We start from the raw sequence: 23,113 nt of genomic DNA on the forward strand, positions 1-23,113 counted from the left end.
AGTAGGGTTACCGGTCGATAATTTTTTATTTGGTCTGTAGGACAGCCTGTTTGGGAATGGGACAGACGTCACCAATCTTCCATTTCGTAGGAAATGTAGAAGAAGCTATTGACTTGTTAAAAATAACTTGTAGGGGATGTTTCAGTATTTCTGAGCAGCCTTTAATGATATATGGTGGTATTTTGTCTGGTCCACAAGATGACCGTGGTTTAAGTTTTTTAATAGCATTCTCCACATCTTCGATATCTATAAAGTTAATGTTTAATTTGTCCAGGATTTCCGAATTATTGTGTTGCTCCATAGGAATAAGATTGTAGCTCGATTTATTGTGTGTAACTTGAAAATTTGTCATAAACGCGTTTGCAATATCAGTATCGTCACTCAAAGTTTGACCATCATAATGAAAGATATTACTTCCCGAATTACTCTTTTTATTCTTAACATACGCCCAGAAAGACTTAGGATTATTTATAATATTGACCTCACAGTTGTTTAAATATATATTGTATGCATTAGAAATTTCTTTTTTTAGAAAGAGTTCTCAATTCTTTAAATTTATTATAGTGATAAAGTGCGTCCCGGGAACCCTGCTTCCATTTCTTATGGTGATATGATTTGCTCTTAATTAATCTAATTACGTCACTTGAAAACCAAGTAGGATAATTGAATTTAGCTCTTTTTCTCAGGATGCATCGGTCAAAAATAGAATAGAGTATATTATAGAAAAAATCCACAGAGTCATCTACAGTCAAACTATCTGTGATAGGTTCCCAATTTGTTAGTGATATTTCGCGATACAGTTTATCAAAGTCAGCTTTAAAAAAATTATAGTCTCTTACTTCGCTTTTGTTTGTACACTTAGCATTTCTAAAATTAATACATTTATATTCAGCTGGGAGGGCTGGGTGATGAGCATCCTCCGGTAAAAGGGGAGGGTGTTCGTGTATGACCTCTACGCTGGTAAGATTCGATAGTATTAGGTCAAGCGTTTTGCCATACGTGAGCTTCATACGCCGCAAACGTATGTTGTACAATGGTTTTGTAGGGTCTTTCTCCGAAAACCTGTGCACTTACATCCTTAAAAGCGTTCCACGCTTATTTTCTTTTCATCCCATTGCTTCTGAAAAGAGAGGATCGGATAATAGTTTTCGTATGTCGGGCCCAGTAAAATTCCCTGTTTCAACTTGGCTTCTGATTGTTTTGGGAACTTGAAATACAGATATCTGAATCATTCCCCATCTTTTCATAAGCCCTAATTTTATATGGGGAGATGGTAATAAAATCTTTCCAGATGGAATTAAGATTGTATTTATGACTTATTTTTTCGCCGGATATTAAGTCACTTCCAAATGCCCAGTCAGTTTTGATCCAATGGAGCTCTCTGGTTCAACTGTTCCACAAGCCTAGGAAGCAGGGATATTTGGTACAACCTGCATGCTGACTCAACAACATGGTTAGTATTTTGAAATCTCCACAAAACATCCAATGATATTCTTGACAGTTGATTTTCTCAAGAATCATAGACATATCATTCGTTTTCTTCCAAGCACACTGTGTGTCCTAAAGGAAGCGATGCAAATGTATTACCATTATGCAGCAAGACTGCTTTGAGGCTTGTTTTAGACGAATCTATGAATAGGCGCCAAACTCAGATGGGTCATATTCTATCTCAAAGCACTTTATTAGCCCTTGAACATCGTTGCAAAAAACGAGATTTCCCTCTTTGAAGAAAAACTTAGTGAATTCCTCCTCTCGGTGCCTGTATCCGAAGAATGAAGCTCCAGATGTCAGCAGATTTTATTTTTCAGTCTTGACTCTAGCAATTCAGCTTCATCTTTGAAAATGCCTAAATCTCTAATTAGACCATTAAGCTCGCTCTGAGAAAATGGTTGAAGTCCCTCATCAACAGAAAAATCTGAATTAGGTTTGTCCTGGTGAGGTGATATGTCTATCCTCAGAATCATTCCCAATATCATCCAAACTTGAAGTGGGTGTGGAACTGATATTTCTAAGGTGTGAGGCACTGGGCTACTAGCTGATCTAAGGTTTGGGTAAGATATCTTCTTTTTTATTTTTTTGTATTAAAGCCTCTTACATCTACCAAATAGAAATAGCAATCAGTAATGTCGTTTTACTGTCCACGCCACATCATAAGAATGCCAAAACGAAATGAGTTTTTTCTTTATTATTATTATTATTATTATTATTATTATTATTATTATTATTATTATTATATATCAGCATTTCCCAACCTTTTTCAACTTGCGGCACACTACGGGTGTAATTTGAATTCTCGCGGCACACTCATAGATATTATTATTATTATTATTATTACCATGGTATTTTTTTTTCTGTGATTAATGATCATCATCTCACAGAGATGAAAGCTTGATCACTGGTTTTCCCCCATGCTAATTCATTATGCTTATTTTTTATTCTAATTTTAAAATAGAAAACAATTGGAATGAAATATACGACTCAGATTTTTAAAAATACGCTTTCTTTTTCGAAAACTGTATCCAACCTTTCACTAAGAACGAAGATCACTAAATAACGAACGAACAAACAAATGTCTTGTACTTTTAACTTTGGTGTTTTAAGCAAAACCGGTGCATATTATTGCAATCACACAGTTTGCGATGCGTCGAAGTCAAAACAGACCTGTTGAACAAAGTGTTGTTCTATCATTCACGTGCGAATGAGTGTTCTACGAACGTTTACTTGACGCGTACCGTACAAGTGCTTCCATTTCTCGGTGTTAGTATGACTCTCAATTGAAGCGTAACATAGCAGCTAACCGTGGAAATGTGTACGAGCCGAAATACTGTCTGCTACACAATAATATATGTAGAATAATATGTTACAATTACAGTAATTTTTTCCATGGTAGAAATTCATAGTAATGTGAAATACAAAAATATACTTTTTTCCTATGTCTTGCAATTTGGTTACTATAGAATTAATAATTTTGTTTCGATTTCCTCGCGGCATACCAGCGGTCCATTCGCGGCACACCGGTTGGGAAACGCTGATATATATATATATATATATATATATATATATATATATATATATATATACTTGAACCACAAACAGAAATCTTCCTCACATATTTTACACACCTTGTGAGAATCCCTGTCTTGATTCCCAAGTTACAACTTGAAGTCAGCAAAATAAACTTTCTTCACAAAATCACTTATGTTCCTTTGTTCAGTTTTAATAGTGTATTCACCACACATAAAGTTGTTTTGAGAACTTACACAACCTTTTGGAGCCATAATATAGAACTAAAACACGTGCACAGTCACGATGAACGCAGGATGTAAACTGTGTGTTCCGGCTTAAATCATTTATTCCCGGTCTACGACCACTCCCCCTACTGACTCCCCTCAATTCCTCGCATTTTCTACTTGTATTTCTCTTGAGTATCGCTCTTAGAAATATGAAATTGACATAAGAAAAGATTGATGGATATGGTTCTTCGTCTCAACAATAGGACATCAGATTTCAGTTCACAAAGAGAAATTATAAGTTTAATGAAGCCAAACACATGAGTTTTGCAAGAAAATTTGATGAAGTGGAACTTCTAAAATATTTTCCCCGGTTTCAGGGAGAAAAAAATCTATAAGAAAGTCAAAAAATTCTATGCATTTTTTTTTAAAAATTGCAGCTCTGGGTTACATTCTCTTTAATCAAACACGGGTATGCACAAAAGATAAAGTGATCAAGTATTTCTCTCTCTTTTTGTTAGTTTAACGTTTCATGTTATATTCTGGAGCTAGGAGAGATGGTGACGATTATAAGGAACGAATTGGTGAACGAAGAAAGTAGGAACGGGAGAATCCTGAGAAAATGCACGCACACAGGGTTTGTTTACTAGAAAGCCCACTTGGTGCGAGGTTGGAAAGTATTTTTTGTGGTAATACAAATGCTCAATACGTGATCCACGCATAAGCCTTCATTCAAATTCCTGTCGAACACAGTATCAGTTGAGTAGGACAATCAGTGTCGCAGCGAGTGTTCGTACACGATTTTTGATGAAATTCAACACAAAGAAATCACACGGGGTAATATATGAGTAGTGTGTTGGCAAAGAGATGTTCGTTAATTTGCTAGATAAAACTTTTCCATAGTCTCATTTCTCAAGCACTTTAAATCCAGATTTATCAAAAATATATTGGACAATTTGTTTACTCAGTTGCATGTGTAAAATAAGTAATATTGCATTAAATTTATCACATCTGTTAATGTGGTAAGAACTCTTTTTCTAATTCATATCCTCTTTTCCTTATTACAGTCAAAATGCTAAAGTTATTTTTATAAAACTCTTATACGAGAATATATCTGAAGATATGCTTTCTCTGGCGGCTGCGGACAGAGGTGTTTAAGCAGTATATATATATATATATATATATATATATATATACAAAAAAACCTCTTGGAAAAAATGCTTGTCGTGAAAACGGAAAAATTCCTTCATGATTGTCTTCACTTCGTCAATAGTTACGAAGTGTATTTTGCTGGGAACCTTCAATATCGGGATGGGGCGAGGTTAGGACTGTACGATGAATAGGCAAGGTGCTCTCAACCGAGGATAAGATAGTTTTGCGTTGGCATCGTTAATTGTGAACTCGCACTGCCATTCACAAGAAGAATGCTAGTATCAGAAAACCAGACCATTTCTTCCGATTAGCACATTTGTCTTGTCAGTGCCTGGTAATAGCACTGGGGATTGACTGCTTCAACTTCCAAACTTGCCAGGCACAGAACAAGCCACTCATCCAAACTTTCTGTTAGCACTGCCTGCAGATCTTGCTCATACATCAGCAGATAACGTATTACTGCAATTAACTCTTTTTACTCCATTGCCTTACGATTTTTAGGAAGAAGGTGAAACTTATACCGATTTCCTCTCGGAACTCTTAAATTTCTACCATTTAGACGGAATTGTTATGAAGGCAGGTGAGAATACATGGAATAAGCAAGCAGGTGTATCGTAAAAAAGATTTATTGGAACGTTGATTAGTCTCATTTACAAAACTTTTAGATTATGAAATATACATGAAACTACTTAACTCTGTACTCAAAAAATACATTATCACGTTTTTGTATGCATATCTATTTATATATGTATATATATATATATATATATAGTGTGTGGCCCCTTGAAGTGGAAAACTTCAATTACTACGAAAAAAAATATTACTATTAATCAAGCATGCATCCATTTATTCTTTCACCCCTTAATTTGTAGTAAAAAAAAAAAAAAAAAAAAGTTTACTTCAGCGGAGACAATCACATGCACAATTACTTTATACATACCAGTAAACAAATACAATACTGGAATTAAGACTATGTGAACAAGGGGAAAATAAATTACACACTTACACCGTATTTTTACAAAGCGCTAATAATATATATAAAGATTAAAAATTGAGCTACTGAATTATTCATTCGCAGTCTAAAAACAATTTACAATCAGTATGAATCAAAAAAATGTACATGTTTTTCGTTTCTATTGTTTTATATTATGCAGCATATATCACCTACTTATCTTTAACTATTGCTGCTTGAGGAAAGTAATTCCTTGTCCAGTACTCTATGAAAAATTTTTAAAAAACTTAAGGTGAAATTTTCTACAGCCCGAATCCGACAATAATCATATTAATTAGTAATCCTAACCATCGAATAATCAAGCGTAATTCCAATGTGAAAAGAACTTTTACCCGTAGAGACATTTTAATTCAGCGTGTACACACAGTATCCCATTAATATCCAATATTGCTTCTTCTACTGTGGCATTGAGCATTTTCATGTATATTTTCTTGAATACAGCATGAGAATTCACATCAACAATATTTCCCACTCTTGAGTTTTCTGTTCTCAACAGGTATCATACAGTGTCCCCCTTTAGGGACATGTTAGATGTTTGCGTTTATACGCGCTTGTTTCAACTGTCGTATATTGACTTCGATACTTCTCTCAATACGAATTACTGCGTGTTAGAGGAGTGCCTTGAAAAGATGTTATGTAAGCAATGTGAATTTATATGTAAAGGCAATAAGTTCATTTAACCAAAGAAAATACAAATAAATCCTTAATTCAGCGAGACTGATACTATTCTCCTATATAGTTCACGAATCAATTCTACCATATTTAATACTAGATAAATGCAAATTTTAGTTACTTTAGTTTACATTTACAAAAGCTCTCACCAAGAATCTGTTGATATGGGATTATTACCTTTGCAAATATTGAATGCACAGTTATTTTATGACTTCAACTTGCGTATTAAATCAGCTTTATGCGTTCTGATTTAAGACGAAAGAACTTACAAGAACAGACACAGAAGTTCTCATTGAGAGCAAATGTTTTACAGGTGAAAAATTGAAGAAATGCTTTTGAAAAACACTATCAGCCAGTTTCAACCATTCCATACACTCTTGAGTTACACAAATATTAACAGAACATTACCAGTAATGTATTATGTTACACGCTGCTCTGTTGTCATAAGGCTAGCGTACCTGCCTTTGGCGTCGGGGACGCGGATTCGATTCCCGGCGGGAGCTCATGTGGTTCGGATTCCATGTTAATCAGTAGGTCCACGTCTTATATAACTTCGCTGTCAAACGGGACGTTAAACTCAAAATCAATTCCTCAACTTACTAAGAGACACTGTTCATATTCCATGTCCGGATTACAGTAGTATTGTCTGAGATCAGATCCAACTTAATAGCGAAATGACGATGGAGAGGTTTTTTTTTTTTTCGTAACAATCTTATTCACGATAACGAAATTTCATTTTGAAAGGGAAATAATAAGAATACAATATAGAAGGAACGGAAACTCTTCCGCGTTCTATTAGGAATAAAATGTGATACCGTCGCATCATTAGTCTTACTGGAACATGAATGCGAAATGGGAGCGGGAGGGGGAGGAACGAAATCTTTCAAGAGTTAATCCCTATTTGAAATGGATAATTCAATTACATGAAAGAACTTATTTGTGTTCCTTGCATATATCAATATAACCAGTACATTTTTAATTATTTATAGTGTAAAAAATTATATAGAAAGCACAAAGAACAGTCCATATAATTATTTCGCATTTGAAAAAGTATGTTGAAAACAGCTCAACAAAATTACTGGGATACATCACGCTTTCTTTAAATGTAAAAAGCAGTGCACAGAACAGTTTGGCACTTAAGAAAAATGAAAATAGCACAGCTTATACATACGTTTATGAGCAAATATTGTCTACAGGAACGAAATAAAAGTATCTTTCAACACAAAACAACTTATGAGCAATGTTATTAGCAAAACTACTTTCCTCAATGCAGCTCCGTTCGAAGTATATGTATATTTTTTTACAATGTTCAACGTTCAAAATATATATAGCATTTATATGACCTGGTTACAGCTGCAAGAAATATGACTAGATCGATATTCTAACATTTCATCGATTAAAACAGAAAATAAAATAGCATACATACCAACTATACACATAAATGATTATATAATTCACAACTATTCAACTTAATACAAGATTCAAATTTATGCATTTATTTATTTATATTTAACATAAATACGAATATTTCTTGAAGTCCTACCTATAATATACAGTTTCTTTACTAACGAACCCAAGTATACACTTTTCTCTTTTCTAAAATTTGTGTATCTTCCACTGCCTTATTATGCTAAGTATTTGATTATTCTGGTGTTTTATAGGATTGATTCACTAACAAAAAGAGCTGTTTGTTTTCTATAATAGGCAGTTTGGAATAATAAGAAAGAAGTATACTATTATGTATATGTATATGAGTCGTACAAAACAACTCAAACTTATGTCGTAAAATTTGTTCATATCTAACACTATTCATACCAAACACAACTTTCTTAGAACAGTATCTCATGATCAATGTAGTACGACTTGAACTGAATGAAAGTTTATGTTTGGCACACATTATTAATGTAGCTACACGTGTTTCTAATGCAGCTGCTTCTTGAGGAATACAGGTAAATATACTGTACGTTAAAAACAACTTAATCAATATTGACGAAATACGACAAATTAACTCTTTTATTCTCTTAAATCATGCATTGAAGCTCTGAAAAACTTCAAAAGAAAGTGACAGACAGTCTGTATTTGTGCTACTTTTCTAGATAATTATCATAACAAATATCTCACAATAATAGAGTAGATCAGTGGCGTATTTAGGATTTTGTTTGGGGGGGGGGGGGCTATGCACAACACTTCAATAAGCAATTTTGGGTGTCGACAAATTTGAATGAAGCGTTGCATGTAACAAATTTATTTCAGGGGGGGGCTTAAGCCCGGTAGCCACTCTCTTATATACGCCACTGGAGTACATCATGAGAAAGTAAACATGTACTGAAAAGGATGGGCGCTCGAAAGGGGGTCGGGGCCAGTCGGGCTCACGAAACTGAATTAAATTTCTTAAGATTTTCTTAATACAAACAAAAATACCAAACGTAATATAGCAACCAGGGACATGAGCAGTCCAAGGAAAATTTTCTTCGGCGCCCACGCTGCAAAGTATTAACTAACTCAAAGTTCATCACAAGCTTCTGGCCGGCGTACCTGTAAATTTTATTTCAAGAGACTGATATACTCTTGTCCATTCGGATGTTACTGAAAACCTTAGATAAGCGCCTCCTTTGACAAGCAGATCGCATCAAATATGATAATCTGTTTTAGAAGACTTATCACTCTTTAAGTTGCACACTTTTACCATACTACCGTAATGTACATGGAACGAATAATCTAAAATTTGTAGGATACATAAAAATTTACAGAATTGCTAGTATTGGTTAGTCTTATACCAATTTTTTTACTATTTTTCAGAAAACAATCGAAGTTGTAAATATATTTGAAGTTCAACAGGAGATATTTAATATATTTTTCTATGGTCATTTCGCACCGTAAACGGCAAGTAATTTCTAAACCTTCTACCTGGAAGCTACAACTGATGAGAAGTGTTATTAATGTTTTCAAAATATCAAAATACAAATCAAGAAACACGTTAAACCAGTTAGGAAAGCTTACTGAAATAGTTTTCTCTAACTACTATCATGAATCTCAAAAGTATGGTAGTATCACTTCCACATACATACTACTACTAATAAAATACTTTCACTGGTAAATTGCTACTGCCGTGAAGTCTATGGTATCTAACTGCAATATGTATAATTTGTTGGTGATACATTTCAATACTTTCCAACAGCTGTTCACAATACTACTAACAATAATTTTAATTTCCAAAAGTGTATTGATAAAATTTACTCATATTTTACTAGCATCACTATATAAACAATCAAATTTGAGACTCTAATTCAATAAATACATATCAAATTGTCTTACGATGTCAATTCTCAAATATGTACTCATTTAAAAAATATAAGATTCCTTCTGTTATGATTGTCATGGTATAGGAATGCTGTGTCCTATAATTAAAATTCTTTTAATATACCAGAAACTAGAACATGTGGTGGAAGAAATTTTAGGATTTTTTACTAATTCTTTAAATGTTAATGTATAAAAAGCACTTGGTGAACCAATCTTTTATAAACTATTCACTACTAAGGCATAACTTGGGTTTTTTTCGTAACAGACACTACTCAAATACCTGCTTCATTACAAGTAATACAATGCACCAAAATTTATTTCTATGCTTAAAGAAAAAAAAATATTCTTCTATACTTCTGTGATCAGAAATTATTTCTCTGAAATAAAATTCAACATTAATAAATATAATCATGTATATTTCACTAATTACATAAGACTGTGAATAATTGGTCACTTCTAAAAGTTTTTCTCAAACGAAAAAAAAAAATACTGAGCTTTCTTTAATTAATCTCTGATGGCAAAATATTTGATTGAGAGCAAACGACTCGGGCTAACCCAAGAATATGCAAATCTATCTTTAAATTCACTGTACTAAATATATCGTATGACTGATTATTTTATTTGTATATGAGATTTTATTTGAATATATCATTACATAACGAAATCTTGCATCGTACGTTTTGCAAATTTTTCACTGTTTATACTGATTATACATTCATTAATGAAATGTACAGAAAGATTATTTTCAAAGAATAATTTAATGTAAATAGCTTGTTTACATGGTGAAACATACGGAATAAGTTTCAAAAATATACAATCTATATTACATATAATGCCCTGAAATATATGTGATAACAGATATGAGACCACTGGTATTTTTACCTACTACAGATGGAATCTTACTGACCTGCTGATAAAAAGAAATAAGAGTCGTGGTGAAGTAGTCGGTAAGGGGTCTAATCTACCAACGAACGGTCCGAATTTGAATCTCGATAGGAGAAAGAAATATTTTGTTTTCGTTCTACCCTTGTTCCAATGAGGTTCAGGGAACCCAACCTTAGTAAAATGAGTACGTAGGGGGGAGAGGGTAAAGGCAACGGGAGCATGATACTGACTATCTTAGTTCTTGGACACGTCAAAGTCGAGTAAATGTGCAACTTTACTTCTGTAACTTCCGTGGACCTATTTCAAATAGGAGGCGTGTATTTATCCTTCCTCCATAAAGAATACCTACTTTTCTTTGTCAAATGTTTGTAAGTATACTTCTCAAGAGTATTCTTTAAAAAAGAAAGAAAAAAAACGCAGGTAATATATTGAAGAAAACTTTTTATTTCAAATTGTGCGCTAAGTCAATATACACACACGGTATCTGGAACAAGAGAACCTTAGCGTTGAAATTATTTGCTTTATGCGTCATAAAATGAAAAATGAAATGAAATCTTTCAGTTTTACGTCCCACACTTATATTGGTTAAGCTAAGGAGAGGGTAATGATGAGAAATGAATGGATTGGTGGAATGAAGTTAGTGGGAGGAAACGAAAGAACTCGGAGAAAACCCATGCACACGGGGTTTGTCTACCACAAAGTCTACTTGGCGCGAGCTGCGATCGAACCAGGGACCCCACGTACCAGAGGTGAACGCTCTACCACTGAGCCACCGCAGTCCCCATTTATGCATCATAGTTCGTTCAGTAAACAAGAGAACAAAGTTATTGCGTCATGTAGGTTAAAATATTTATATCGCGGTTAAAAATATACAGGGTATACATTTTTCTTATTGTGTAAATCCATCTATTATTTTCAAAAAATTCCCAAACCTACAAAAGATGTGTTTCAATACCAGAGACGCAATGTTTTGTATAGTCTTTTCATTCATATAACTTTAAAAAAAATAATAAAAAAATATATATCGAAGACAGGAAGGGGAGTAATTTGAAAACAACAATAATACCATTCCTATGTTGTTTCCTGAATTCACATCAAAATTCCATTCGATACCTAACTCTCTACCTTTATAGCATGTTTACAATTTTCTAAAGAAAAAGACGTACTTATGTAAATTTTGGTGTTGTAAACAAAGTTAACTTTAACTAATCCCACTTCAGCTAGAATATCGTTCCTTAGCTTTCTGGACACATAATGAAATAGTAATAATACAATTACAATTGAATTCTAAGAGGACAATTCGTACATCAAAGAATTTCACAATACTTACAACATATAAAGCTGATTTGATCTGTGCCCAACTAATGAACTTTCAAGGAAAAGTAATCTTCCAATATGACAATACAACGAAGACAACATTTGTATATACAGAAAAAAAATATTTTCGAGCGAATTACGTCCCTGTCATATTACTCTTAGTCTTCTAAATATATGCAATTTGAGGTCACCTTTGTCGTTTAAAAATCACGAACCGTGCACAGGATTGCAGATTTAGAGACGTTTTGCAAGTAACTCTTATTACTTCTATTGTAAGTCTTTCATTTTTTTACATGTAGTTCACTGTTGTTATTTGTTTTATACATAAAAAACATAAACACTGATTTGGAGTTTCAGCGATTTCTTAGTAAATATTCCAAAAGGTAAATTTTCTCTATAATGCATTATAAAGTAAATGTACTATTCCTGAGTTTATAAGGCATTGACACATTTAAATTACTTTAAAAACGATCAGCGGTTTTAAGGCATTCGGAATTAACTACCACTATTCTGGAATGGGTGATGCAAAACATACTGAACGAATAACGATTTATGCCTGTTCACGAAGCACTACATTAATTATATAACATAAAACAATGGAATATTAAGAATAATTTCATTCCTCTATTCACGTAAATATACAAACTGTTTTAAACGAAAACAATATTTGAACATAAAAAGACTAGCCTTATATCAGAAAAAAAAGTAAACTGAAAATATTCCTAAAACAAATTATATAACAATTATTCCTTTGAAAATTAAAACACTGATTCCCCTTCATTTGCCTTGATTTTCAAATTGCATGACAATTACTGACTAATTGCACTCAGAATCATAACACCTAAAAAGCTGTAAGTCCTAAAATATATACATATATATTTTTATATAACTTTAGTTTAAGAATATGAATATTGAAGTTATAACCTAGGGATCCAAATGTATGCCTTCCTTCCACGTGCGACGGTTTCCTCTACTTCTTCTACAACCAGTCTTCTAGTTCTTAATAGCTGTCAACTATTCACAACCTTATTTCAAATTAGCTAGAGCTTCCACAAAGTTTACTCAGCTCTCCTCGCTGCTGAAACTGTAAGAAGGAATATAGAATGCCTGCTTGAGCCATCACATCGACAGTCCCAGCTGCCAATGGATCTCGGTGTCGGGAACCCTCATGACGTAATCCTGGCCTTAACAACGTTGGTCCAAACACAGTTGCCAAATTGTGGAGGGACATCTTGTTATGGTTTTCATGTTGGTTGATCCTTTAAAGAAAATTGTGAAATATTTCAGAAACATGTATACGCAATGTACAACATGGTATGTAAATTTTCATTCCAACTCGTTCAAAGAGCATAACGATTCACATGTTCCATACTTGAAAAACTCATTGATCGTACAAGTACGCAGAATATTTTGATACGGAAGATTCTAATAAATACTCGAAGTTACGGTCTCTCTCAAAGGACTAATTTTCGTGTCGTTACTCATATTACAACCAGAAAAACTGATTAAAATGGAACAATAATCACAAAAAGCTACTTACCTTATCATATGTGCTAACAGAAATTCAATAATACTTCTATTCTGCTGTGGAAGACGGGTGAAACATTCCAGTAACGTTCTATCTCTGTTTACATCATGACTATTAAACGCGTGGAAAAATTCCGAGTATAGAGAATCTGTGAACAAAGCCTCAGGTAATTCTCGTAGATACAACTTCAAGATTCCAGTAACAGAATGGATATCAACTTCTTTCAGGAGCTGCTCGGCTTCATAAGAATCTACAAAAGAAAACATATCATCGTATAATAACACTTAAAAAGTACAGCTTATGATTATCACCACTGCAAGAATGTTGACTTATAAATGGGTGTTTGATGACACTGAAATGATATATTGAAAAAACTGGAATAGGTTGTATGAAGTGCAAAAAATAAAACAACAACATTAAACCAGTTTGCAGACTCCCTATATAATAATTACTGCTAGTAGCTTATAAAGAAAACTCATATTCCTCTAGCAGGTACTACCGTACATAACCTAAAATGCAATCACTTTCCTCTTTCGTCCAAATGCCTCGTTGCCGCCTAGTAATTTCTTTTATAGGTACGTACTTTCAGGAACAGCGTACGAGACGTGAAGACGCTACCGGAAGTGGACACTGATTCGGATCACAATCTCCTAGTGGCGAAAGTACAAACCTGGTTAAAGTCAATCAAGAAAAATGGGATAAGAAATCGAATGTGGAACTTACAACGACTACGAAGTATGCACAGTGATGTGAAAGAAAAGACTGAAGAAAAATTCTGTAAATAAATAATGCGTAACTGAAACAATGCTTAAGATGGAAAAACGCAGAAGGGCGAAAACCATGGATGGACATGAAAGAATACAGAAGGCTGAATAATGTATTGAGAAGAGAGACGGACAAAGGCAAAAAGAGGTACACTGAACAGATATATGAAGAAATAATGGAATTTCAACGGCGCAGCAGATATGATCTGATCTATCAGAAATCACAAGAGTTAGAAGGGAAAGCTAATGAAAATATATGTACGTTTGGAATCGAAGATCAACAAGAGCATGTAGTCACTAACCATCAAAGAATCTTCAGAATCTGGGAGGAATACGTAAGGGATCTGTATGACCAGAAGAACCACCTCAAACATATTGCGATCAAAGCAGAGGAAAAAGGTGATGAATAAAAAGGATCAAATATATATAGAAAAGTGAAGTAGTACAAGCATCAAAGACGTGAAGGAAGAACACATGGAGACGAAGACATACAAGCAGATTTTCTCAAGCGATTAGCAGACAATGCAATGAAAGTATTGGCTTCACTTATTAACAAGATCTACCTGAGTGACAAATGGAAAAAGGATTTTCTCGATGTTACAATGGTTGCATTACCCAAGAAAATGCACGCAAAGAAGTGTCGTGGTCACAGAACCATTAGCCTCATTTCTTACATTGGAAAGAAAAATGAAGTTTTACGTCCCACGCTTATGCTGGCTAAAGGGGATGATGATAAGAAATTAATGAAAATGGTGGAATGAAGGAAGTGGAAGGAAAAGGGAGAACCCTGAGAAAACCCACGCACACGGGGTTTGTCCACCACAAGGTACACTTGGCGCGAGCTGAAATCGAAGTACGGACCCCATGCACCACAGGTGAACGCTCTACCACTGAGCTATCGCGGCCCCCACTGGAAAGATATTGCGTGCATATTAAACAATGGACTGGAAAGTAAGATAGAAGAAATGTTGGAAGAAGATCAATTTGGTTTCCAACTAAACTTCTGAAAATATTTAAAGAAATCGGGGTCAACTGGAGAGACCGACGACTCATTCGCAACCTGTACACAGGACGAGTGACGTTACGATTGAATCAAGGAGAAACCAATAGTGTGGAGATTGAAAAACAGGTCAGACAAGGATGCAGTATGTTACTCTAATTATTCAACATTTACAGCGAATGTTTAATGAAGGAAGAATTAATGGGAATTGTACATTTCAAGATTGGAAGGAAGATCATTAACAAGATCACGTATGCAGATGATGCGGTTATTATAGCTGGAACCGAAGGAATACGGGAGATGGATAAAGTAGTTGACACTGGAAAACAATATAAAATGGAAATCAATGTCGAAAAATCGTAAAGTCATGAGAATATCCTATGGAAACGCGCCTTTACGGGTCAGAGTAGAACAAAGAGAACTAAAGGGGTAAATCATTTCAAATATCTGGGAAATATTTTGACGAGATGTGCTTCCTGCACCAAAGAGATAAGATCAAGAATTATCGTAGTCAAAGAGGCATTCAGCGAAAGAAGATCCAAATTAGTAAGCTTAACATTGGACTAAGGAAAAAGTTGGTCAAGTGCTATATATGAAGTATTATACTGTATAGTTCAGAGACTTGGTCATTTCGGAAATTAGAGAAGAAATACTACGCTACGAAATGTGGTGCTAGAGGAAGATGGACAAGATAAATGGACAGAGAGGACGCTTTTACCCGCATTCTTCGTAGGAAGGTCAACTAGATTGGACACATCTTGCGAACAAATTGTCTTCTTCATACCACCATAGAAGAAAAGGGGGAAGGAAAGAGAGGAGTAGGAAGAACACAACTGATCGATAGTTTGAAAAGTAGAAGAAAATATTGGAAGAGAAGAAGCTGAAGATCGAAAAATGTGGAAGAAAGATTTTCAGGTCCGAAAGTTAAAACAGGATCTATCAACAGACAGAACACTAGTAATAATCGGTACATATTGCATATAGTACACTAAATACATTACTTATCTGGTTTACCTTTTATGTTATACTCATAACTTCGCGTTTACAGGTCTTGATACGGATAAAGTAGCAGAAACAATCTTATAATCAACACAATCAAAAGTCTGACTCGCGCTGTTCGTCATCCTTCTTATAGTTTTCTTTGTTTTGTGCTCCCCCTTCCCCCAAACACACATGACTGCCTCCAACTGTGATCCAAAGAAAGCATCCCCTTCCCTTTAATAAGACTTGATACTTCGTAAAAGCTTAAAAATATTAACTACTCGAAGGAGTTTAAAAATATATATATGAAATGTCCCAAGGTTATGCTTCCAGGATGAGGGAGGAAATGATGATGATGATAAAACGAAATTGTGCAATGAAGAAAGTGGAGGAAACGGAAGACTCCTCATCTGTCCAACAAAAACACTTTTAGAAGATTGTATCTTGATGACAAAACAGTTTTGTTATACTTGCACAAAAATATTATTAAGGAAATTGCACATGGAGCGACTTGTTTCATAAACAAACTAATAACTATACTAAAATTAATTCAAATCTGCACATAAATAGCAAAATTAATCTGTTTGAATCTTATTGCAGATTCTTACTATTTTTCATAACAAATGTTACTTAATTTATTTGCCAGGTACCATGAGTTCCTCATTGCCTGTCTTGTTAAAAAAAAAAAAAAAAAAAAAAAAGTTATTTATTGTGTTTTCTGGCGCCAACAAAAGCGAAATTCATTCACAAAAACTAATTTTACAGTAGAAACAAAGAGCTTTACAATATTCCACTTGAGGGGCGTATCTACAGAATTTCGAACAATTGTGCTAATCTTTGGATGTATTTTTCTCCTGGCCAAATTTCTTCAAGTACCAAAACAAGTATTTCCTAACATAATTATTATTAGTGCTTATATCGTATTTTAGTGACACCACAGATTTAACTTATCTAGGTACATACAAAAATAAAATGACGTTGTAATACTGGAAATAAATATTTCCACATTAAATTATATGTTTAAAAAATAATGTATTAGATAGAGACATACAAAGTATTCAGCTTTAAAAAAATCATTTAATGTAGGTATATAAGTCCAACAAATTTGAATGTTAATTCATTTTTACATCTTTTAAGATATCGTGTTGAGTTAAGTGTTTATGTGTTAATTTAAGTATAATACTTCCATCCTATAGTTAGAACAATGAAGACCATGACTGCTGAAAACTGACAATTATTACCTATGGTTGTGCAATTCCACGTTCCTCATAACTTTTTCTTATATTTTTGTACCTAAATAAGTAACCATAAATAATATGAAATTTGGAAAATAAGTCATTTAATACTTACAAAATGTTTTTAAATGAACTAATAATATTTTTAAAATATTGCATGTTGTCAGGCTTGTGCTTGACATCAATAGCGCTCTGGGCGTACTGTGAGCAATCGCCTTCCCCTATCACGACCTTTCAAGATTGCAATAACAACTAATAATAATAATGGCATCCAATTTTGGTTCGGGAAAGATTTTTTCTTAACCCTCGTCTGGAGAGTTCTCTTTATTATTCACCACGCATGGAGCCACCATCTTTCAAAATGGTAATCAATAATATAAATAAACATCTGCATTGGTCACATAGTGATGGCGAGAATATAAACTTTTTTTCCGGCATCACAGATCTCGCTTGCCATGAAAGCTATAGGTGGAGGTGTTAAGTTTGGGAAAGGAAGAGAGGAGAGCCCATCGCGTACTTTTCTATTATGAACTATACACTTATTACTCGTGCGGTCACGCTATCCACACTCTGGCTATGCACAGAGCTATCCGTCGCTTTCGCTCTTAGTACGATTAAAATGTTATGAATAGTACAGAGTGGTTGCGAAACATGGTCGCTTACTCTGAGGGAAGAACACAGACTGAAAATGTTTGAGAACAAAATCCTAAGACGAATATTCGGATCCAAAAGAAACGGGAATGGTGAATGGCGGAAACTTCGTAACGAGGAACTACATAATTTATACCGTTTACCAAACATTGTTAGGGTCATCAAATCTAGGAGGCTCAGATGGGCGGGTCATGTAGCCGGAATGGAAGAAAGTAGGAATGCTTTCAAAGTTTTAACTGGAAATCCAATCGGAAAAAGACCATTGGCAAGACTTAGACGCAGATGGGACGACAATATTAAGATGGATCTCGCAGAAATAGGAATACAAAGTAGAAACTGGATCCAGTTGGCTGAGGATAGAAGTCAATTGAGAGCTTTGGTGAACGCGGCATTGAACCTCCGGGTTCCATATGTCATCGAGTTAGTTAGTTATAGTAGAGACAAATACAATTCAAAATAAGGAATGTATATTTATTCAAACACTTAATATTTATTCAAACATTAGTTATTTTTAACAGATCTTTCTTACGTAAAAGACATTCTTTAATTGTTTTTGCATTTCTTTCTTAAACCGACGGTGTACCCCTCTGGGCACGTGCTCAATGTGCTCTTTTATGAAAGCAGACTTACATATTGTGTAGAAATTTGACTGCTCGAGAAATATGATGTCATAATCAGCGAACCTGATGAAAAGATATGAAAACAGCTTTAAGTTTATTTGGTAGCATGTACACGGTACCTGGCTTCCTTTTAGAGGTATTTTTTTATACTCTTTATTATTTTCTTTAAATTATTCATTAAATTTTTAAAAAGGGATGGGAGGGTTGTGAAGGCCTTAAACAAAACATTACTTCATCCACTTACTAGTTTCGAATGACTTCTTAAGGCGAGAGAGGTCCGATGCTGATCCTGAAACCCTGTAAATACCAACTTCATTCATTCCTCTTCGTTCAACTTCACGAACACAACTGGTTATGATGAAAGGAATGTCACGTTTCTGTCTCCTACAAAGAAACCAATAATGAATTTTACATAATAGGTAAAATACAGTTTAAGAAGTTGATAATTTTTATTTTACGAAATTAGAATCATAACAGTTTCAAAAAGTGACATAGTATTCACTACGTTTAAGGGATAAAATTATACATTAGAACTGCAGAATGAACTTCACTTTGTTGTTATCGGTAAATATCTAAAAATGCTATTATTGAAAGTCGGATGCAAGTTTTGCATGTAAATACTAGATTTTATTTTTTAACTACTTACAAAATCTTTACCCTCTCCCCATACAGGAACATATTTAAAACAAGAAAAAACTGAACATTAGTACAAAAAATACACTTACTTGCACACTTGTTGAATTTTGGCACCAAAAAGTCCAACAGTTTTCGCTGTAGGTACCCTCCTTAATGTAATTTCACTTGGAACGAACTTTAGTGATAATCCCAGAATACAATTCTGTAAATTTACTTGTTTGTGAACTATTTTATCACTCAACCACGTTCGACTGAGCTGAAATTAAATAATAGATTTTCTTACTAAATGCATGTAACTTAATTTAACAACTTAAAATACCCCGAACAAACTTCCTATAAATATTATCATTAGTCTACATAGTAAAGACAAAAACCTGAGTTCCAAAATATACAAATAATGGAAGAAGTAAACAATATAACACAACACTTAATAACACTTTGTTTAGAGTTAAGTATAATGGAAAAGTTTTAATATTTAAGTTGTTCAATCTAATGGTGTGCTCTAGTCAGGGTTGGCAAAAACCAGGTTTTTTTGGTTTAAACCCGTTTTTTTTTTTTTTTTTTTTGGGTTTAAACCAGGTTTTTTTGGTTTAAATAATTTGCTCTATGTATTTATATCACATACGGACAGAAATAAGCTTGTTTCGCCTTGGTGTTAGTATGCAACAACCGGGTTATGCTGGAAGGGGTCACATAAGCTTAAAGCGGAATTCAAACCGCTTCTCGGCTTATATCCAAGAGAAATTGTCCTCCATTTGAACTCGAAACCGGGAGTAATTGGCCACAAATGCGATACGTCTGCCGACTCACTCACGAAGTACTCCTGATAAAAATACGTTGACTGATCTTTACATATTTGTTAATATAATCGTCAAGAGTCATTAGGACAGAAGGACAAAAAGATAAACAATTGCACAAGTGGAACCATAATACAGAATTACATATGGACAACTTCAAAAGTACTAAAGAGTACAGAAGAACTAATTTTGTCCAAGTCAGTACATTTATTAGTCCAAGTTAAAGAAATATAACGACTTACTTTGCATATCAATAAGAAAAGTGAATAAAGATACGAATTATTCGAGTCCACTTTGGCTCTGACCCATTTATACATAAATAGTTACCAAAGATTCTTATTATTTCAATAATTGCCTCCAGTGGGTTTTGTATGACCCCCCCCTCCCCAAAAAAGTACGGCATTTCGATGTATTTTATCAATAGTAAACATTATTAAAACGAAACAATGTTTAGAGTTTTTTTTTGTTGCATAACAATAATAATAAACTATAAAAAAATTAGAAAAGAAACATCCATAAAGTTACATAAAAAAGTTGCTTTTGTAATATAATCTCTTTGAGTAAAGAATGGGGAATTTAGGTCTGAATATAGTACGAATAATATATCGGAGTGAAACGTGATAACCCACAAATGTGTGTTCATCAAGATTTTACGAAGAGTTACACTTTTACGAACATTTTTCATTTTTTGGTTTAAACAAGTTGGTTTTTTTTTGGTTTAAACCAGCCAACCCTGGCTCTAGTCAATAATATAACAATATCACGTGGTCTAAAAAGTAGAGATTTTTGGGCACGAGATGGCATTAGTGTGCCAAATCTCATCTCAGGGGGTAAGCAGCAGGTTAGGCTTAACTTCATTTTAAAACTGAAGCTGAAACCAGCAAATGTGCAAAAAGCGCTGGAATTTTTATAATCAGACGTAAAACCGTAAAGATGAGTGAACTCTTTGCATAAGGCATTACATTTTACAATTTTATTTTGAGAAAGGCGCAAATAATACACAGGTCCGTGAATAATTTTGTGCAATCGGCAAAATGCGTTATCAAAAGCAATATCCACGAAAGTTACACTGTGCGTTTGGTGGGACTGGAATGGCATCATGCATCACGACAGGCAGAAGATATATTCGGACCTGTAATGTCGACAACGGAGGAGGTGTAATCTATTGCTGAGACACTGAATCGATTCCAAAAACAACTTCTCGATATTTCTTACTATTTTCGCTCTGTGGATATCAAAGTTAAAACCAGAAGTCGTAAATTTCTACCACTTCCAATTTTAGCACAGAGATGGATGAAATAGTATGTTTTCTTGAGATTGCAAAAAACAGCTTGTCGCTATCTATTACTGCTATTACTGATATATATGAATTCAAGGTTGAAACCGGAATGGTTAATATCTATCACTTCCGGTTTGACAAGGAGTTAACATGAAAAAAAATTCTCGAAATCTCGTAACAGGTATCAACGCAAAAGCGGTGACAGGTGAACTAAGGGACATACTTGTTCTATGAGACTTTCAACACTTATGTACAACATAGTTTGGAAATCTATCTAACAAATGAATATATGGAAACCTATGAGTAAGCAGTATATATATATATATATATATATATATATATATATACAGAGTGTTAATGAACTCTACTATCGCGAAAAATCAAAATTTCAACAGGCCCTATTTCGAATTCGACAAACTATGGATGGTAGTAGTTATTAACGTAATTTGAGTCACACATACGCAATCCAAAGATGCAGATTTCTTCAATGTATATGGATCAATGCATATATATAAAGTTATGCTATTAACTTTACTATAAATTTAATTAACTACTTCTTTCATAGTTCTTAATTCTACCAGTTCAACGAATGTTATTTCTTTATTATAGAGTTTTCTTGCTTTTTAAGTTCGTACAGTAGGCATTTTAAAAAGTAAAATACCAACTTTAAAAAAATCCAAACTTTTCTGAGGTGTAAGCACATCGTGATTAACAAATTTAAAAGTGATTGCAAATTTAGTTTCAAAATTCAGCGTATTGCACAAAATACAAGACGTAAAGGCATAACATTTATAAACAACTTACTATCCAAATCAAGGCAATAAATTATTTAGTACTTCATTGTTTAACATTACCTTCTCCGTAGATTTTCCTCGTAATAATGGTCTTGACGGATGCTCTTCATATAAAAGAATTCGGAGATTTTGTGAACCCTCAAGTTCTATTATAAATTCTTCATTCCAAATAGGAGTAGAGGCTTGACAGATCATTTTCGTTCTTGCTTTTCTGAAGTAATGGCCATACGAATCAACTTCAATACAAACGTACAAATCTGGAATAAATCAAAACTATATTTCGTAGTTTAGCCTAAACAGCTGAGATTAGATTTTCATTTTGGAGTTTATAACGGCACTGAGGTCAAGCTACAACTTAACATTGAATTCAGACACATGAATCTAACCCGACTCGCCCGTGCCAAAGGCGTACACGCTAATCATATAGTATAAAGGAGCTCAGAATAGCTAGAAGAATAATGTAGTAGTAAGTACAAATCATGGTGTATTGCAATGAATAAAATATTGTAGTCAAAAAGCAAATACGCTAAAAAATGATTTTCCTAATTGTGCCTATCAATTTACATTTGATTATCAAATTAATGGAATCATCTGAAGAAAATGCAACTTAGTTGCCTAATACGACAACCTGCAGCTCTTAATTCGTCATAGAATGCCGACGCAAGTCCTGAACGAGCTTCAAATTAGTGATGGGTCGTTACTTGCGGAGTCGTTACAAAGTAACGACTCTTCTTGAGTACTCAAAGGAACGAATACTGAAAACAACTCAAAGGACTCGGATTCACTTCGGAATCTTTTGAATCCAAGGACTCAAAGTATTCATTTGGATTCGGATTTGAAGTTAGACATATGATTCCTGGAATCAATTCGCGTCTGCACTGGAGAGATTGACAAGATTTAGTAACGAATACTCACACGAAACAGACAAAAAGACACGTTGGAAGCATATGGCTATTATAGTGCGCATGCGTTAAGAGAGAAAAAAAAAACTTCTTCATTGCTTGATTCTTCTGCTTGTTGAGTGCTCTCTCCTCTTCGCCCTTATGCACGCTTCGTAAACAGGAAGACGAAGCTAGACTGTTTCCCCTCCCCTTTCTCACGGCATGGCAACTTTTTTAATATCCAGCGGTCAGAATCCATGGCTTTAGCCATACAAGCGAACAAACAACAAAGTAAAAAAAAAAAAAAAAAAAAAAAAAAAAAAAAAAAACGTGATGACGTCTATTCTCTAGTTATATACAAATTGTTTTTAAATGTTCT

General features: G+C 34.0%; 1 protein-coding gene across 2 annotated transcripts in view; it reads right to left on the reverse strand.

Moving 5' to 3' along the window:
• Positions 1–5,255: 5,255 nt before the first annotated feature.
• The window catches only part of RhoGAP1A (Rho GTPase activating protein at 1A), a 67,111-nt gene continuing 49,253 nt past the window's right edge, over positions 5,256–23,113 (reverse strand). For both annotated transcript variants that reach the window (XM_081771468.1, XM_081771467.1), the window contains exons 12-16: positions 21,914–22,110; positions 19,073–19,239; positions 18,592–18,731; positions 13,109–13,346; positions 5,256–12,827 (exon numbers count right to left, since the gene is read on the reverse strand). In XM_081771468.1, the coding sequence (XP_081627594.1) occupies positions 12,605–12,827; positions 13,109–13,346; positions 18,592–18,731; positions 19,073–19,239; positions 21,914–22,110 (965 nt within the window). In that variant the 3' untranslated portion in view covers positions 5,256–12,604. The remainder of the gene's footprint in view (positions 12,828–13,108; positions 13,347–18,591; positions 18,732–19,072; positions 19,240–21,913; positions 22,111–23,113) is intronic.

Source organism: Thermobia domestica, chromosome 9, assembly GCF_964235325.1.
Source record: "Thermobia domestica chromosome 9, izTheDome1.hap1.1, whole genome shotgun sequence".
NCBI classification, from domain to species: domain Eukaryota; kingdom Metazoa; phylum Arthropoda; class Insecta; order Zygentoma; family Lepismatidae; genus Thermobia; species Thermobia domestica.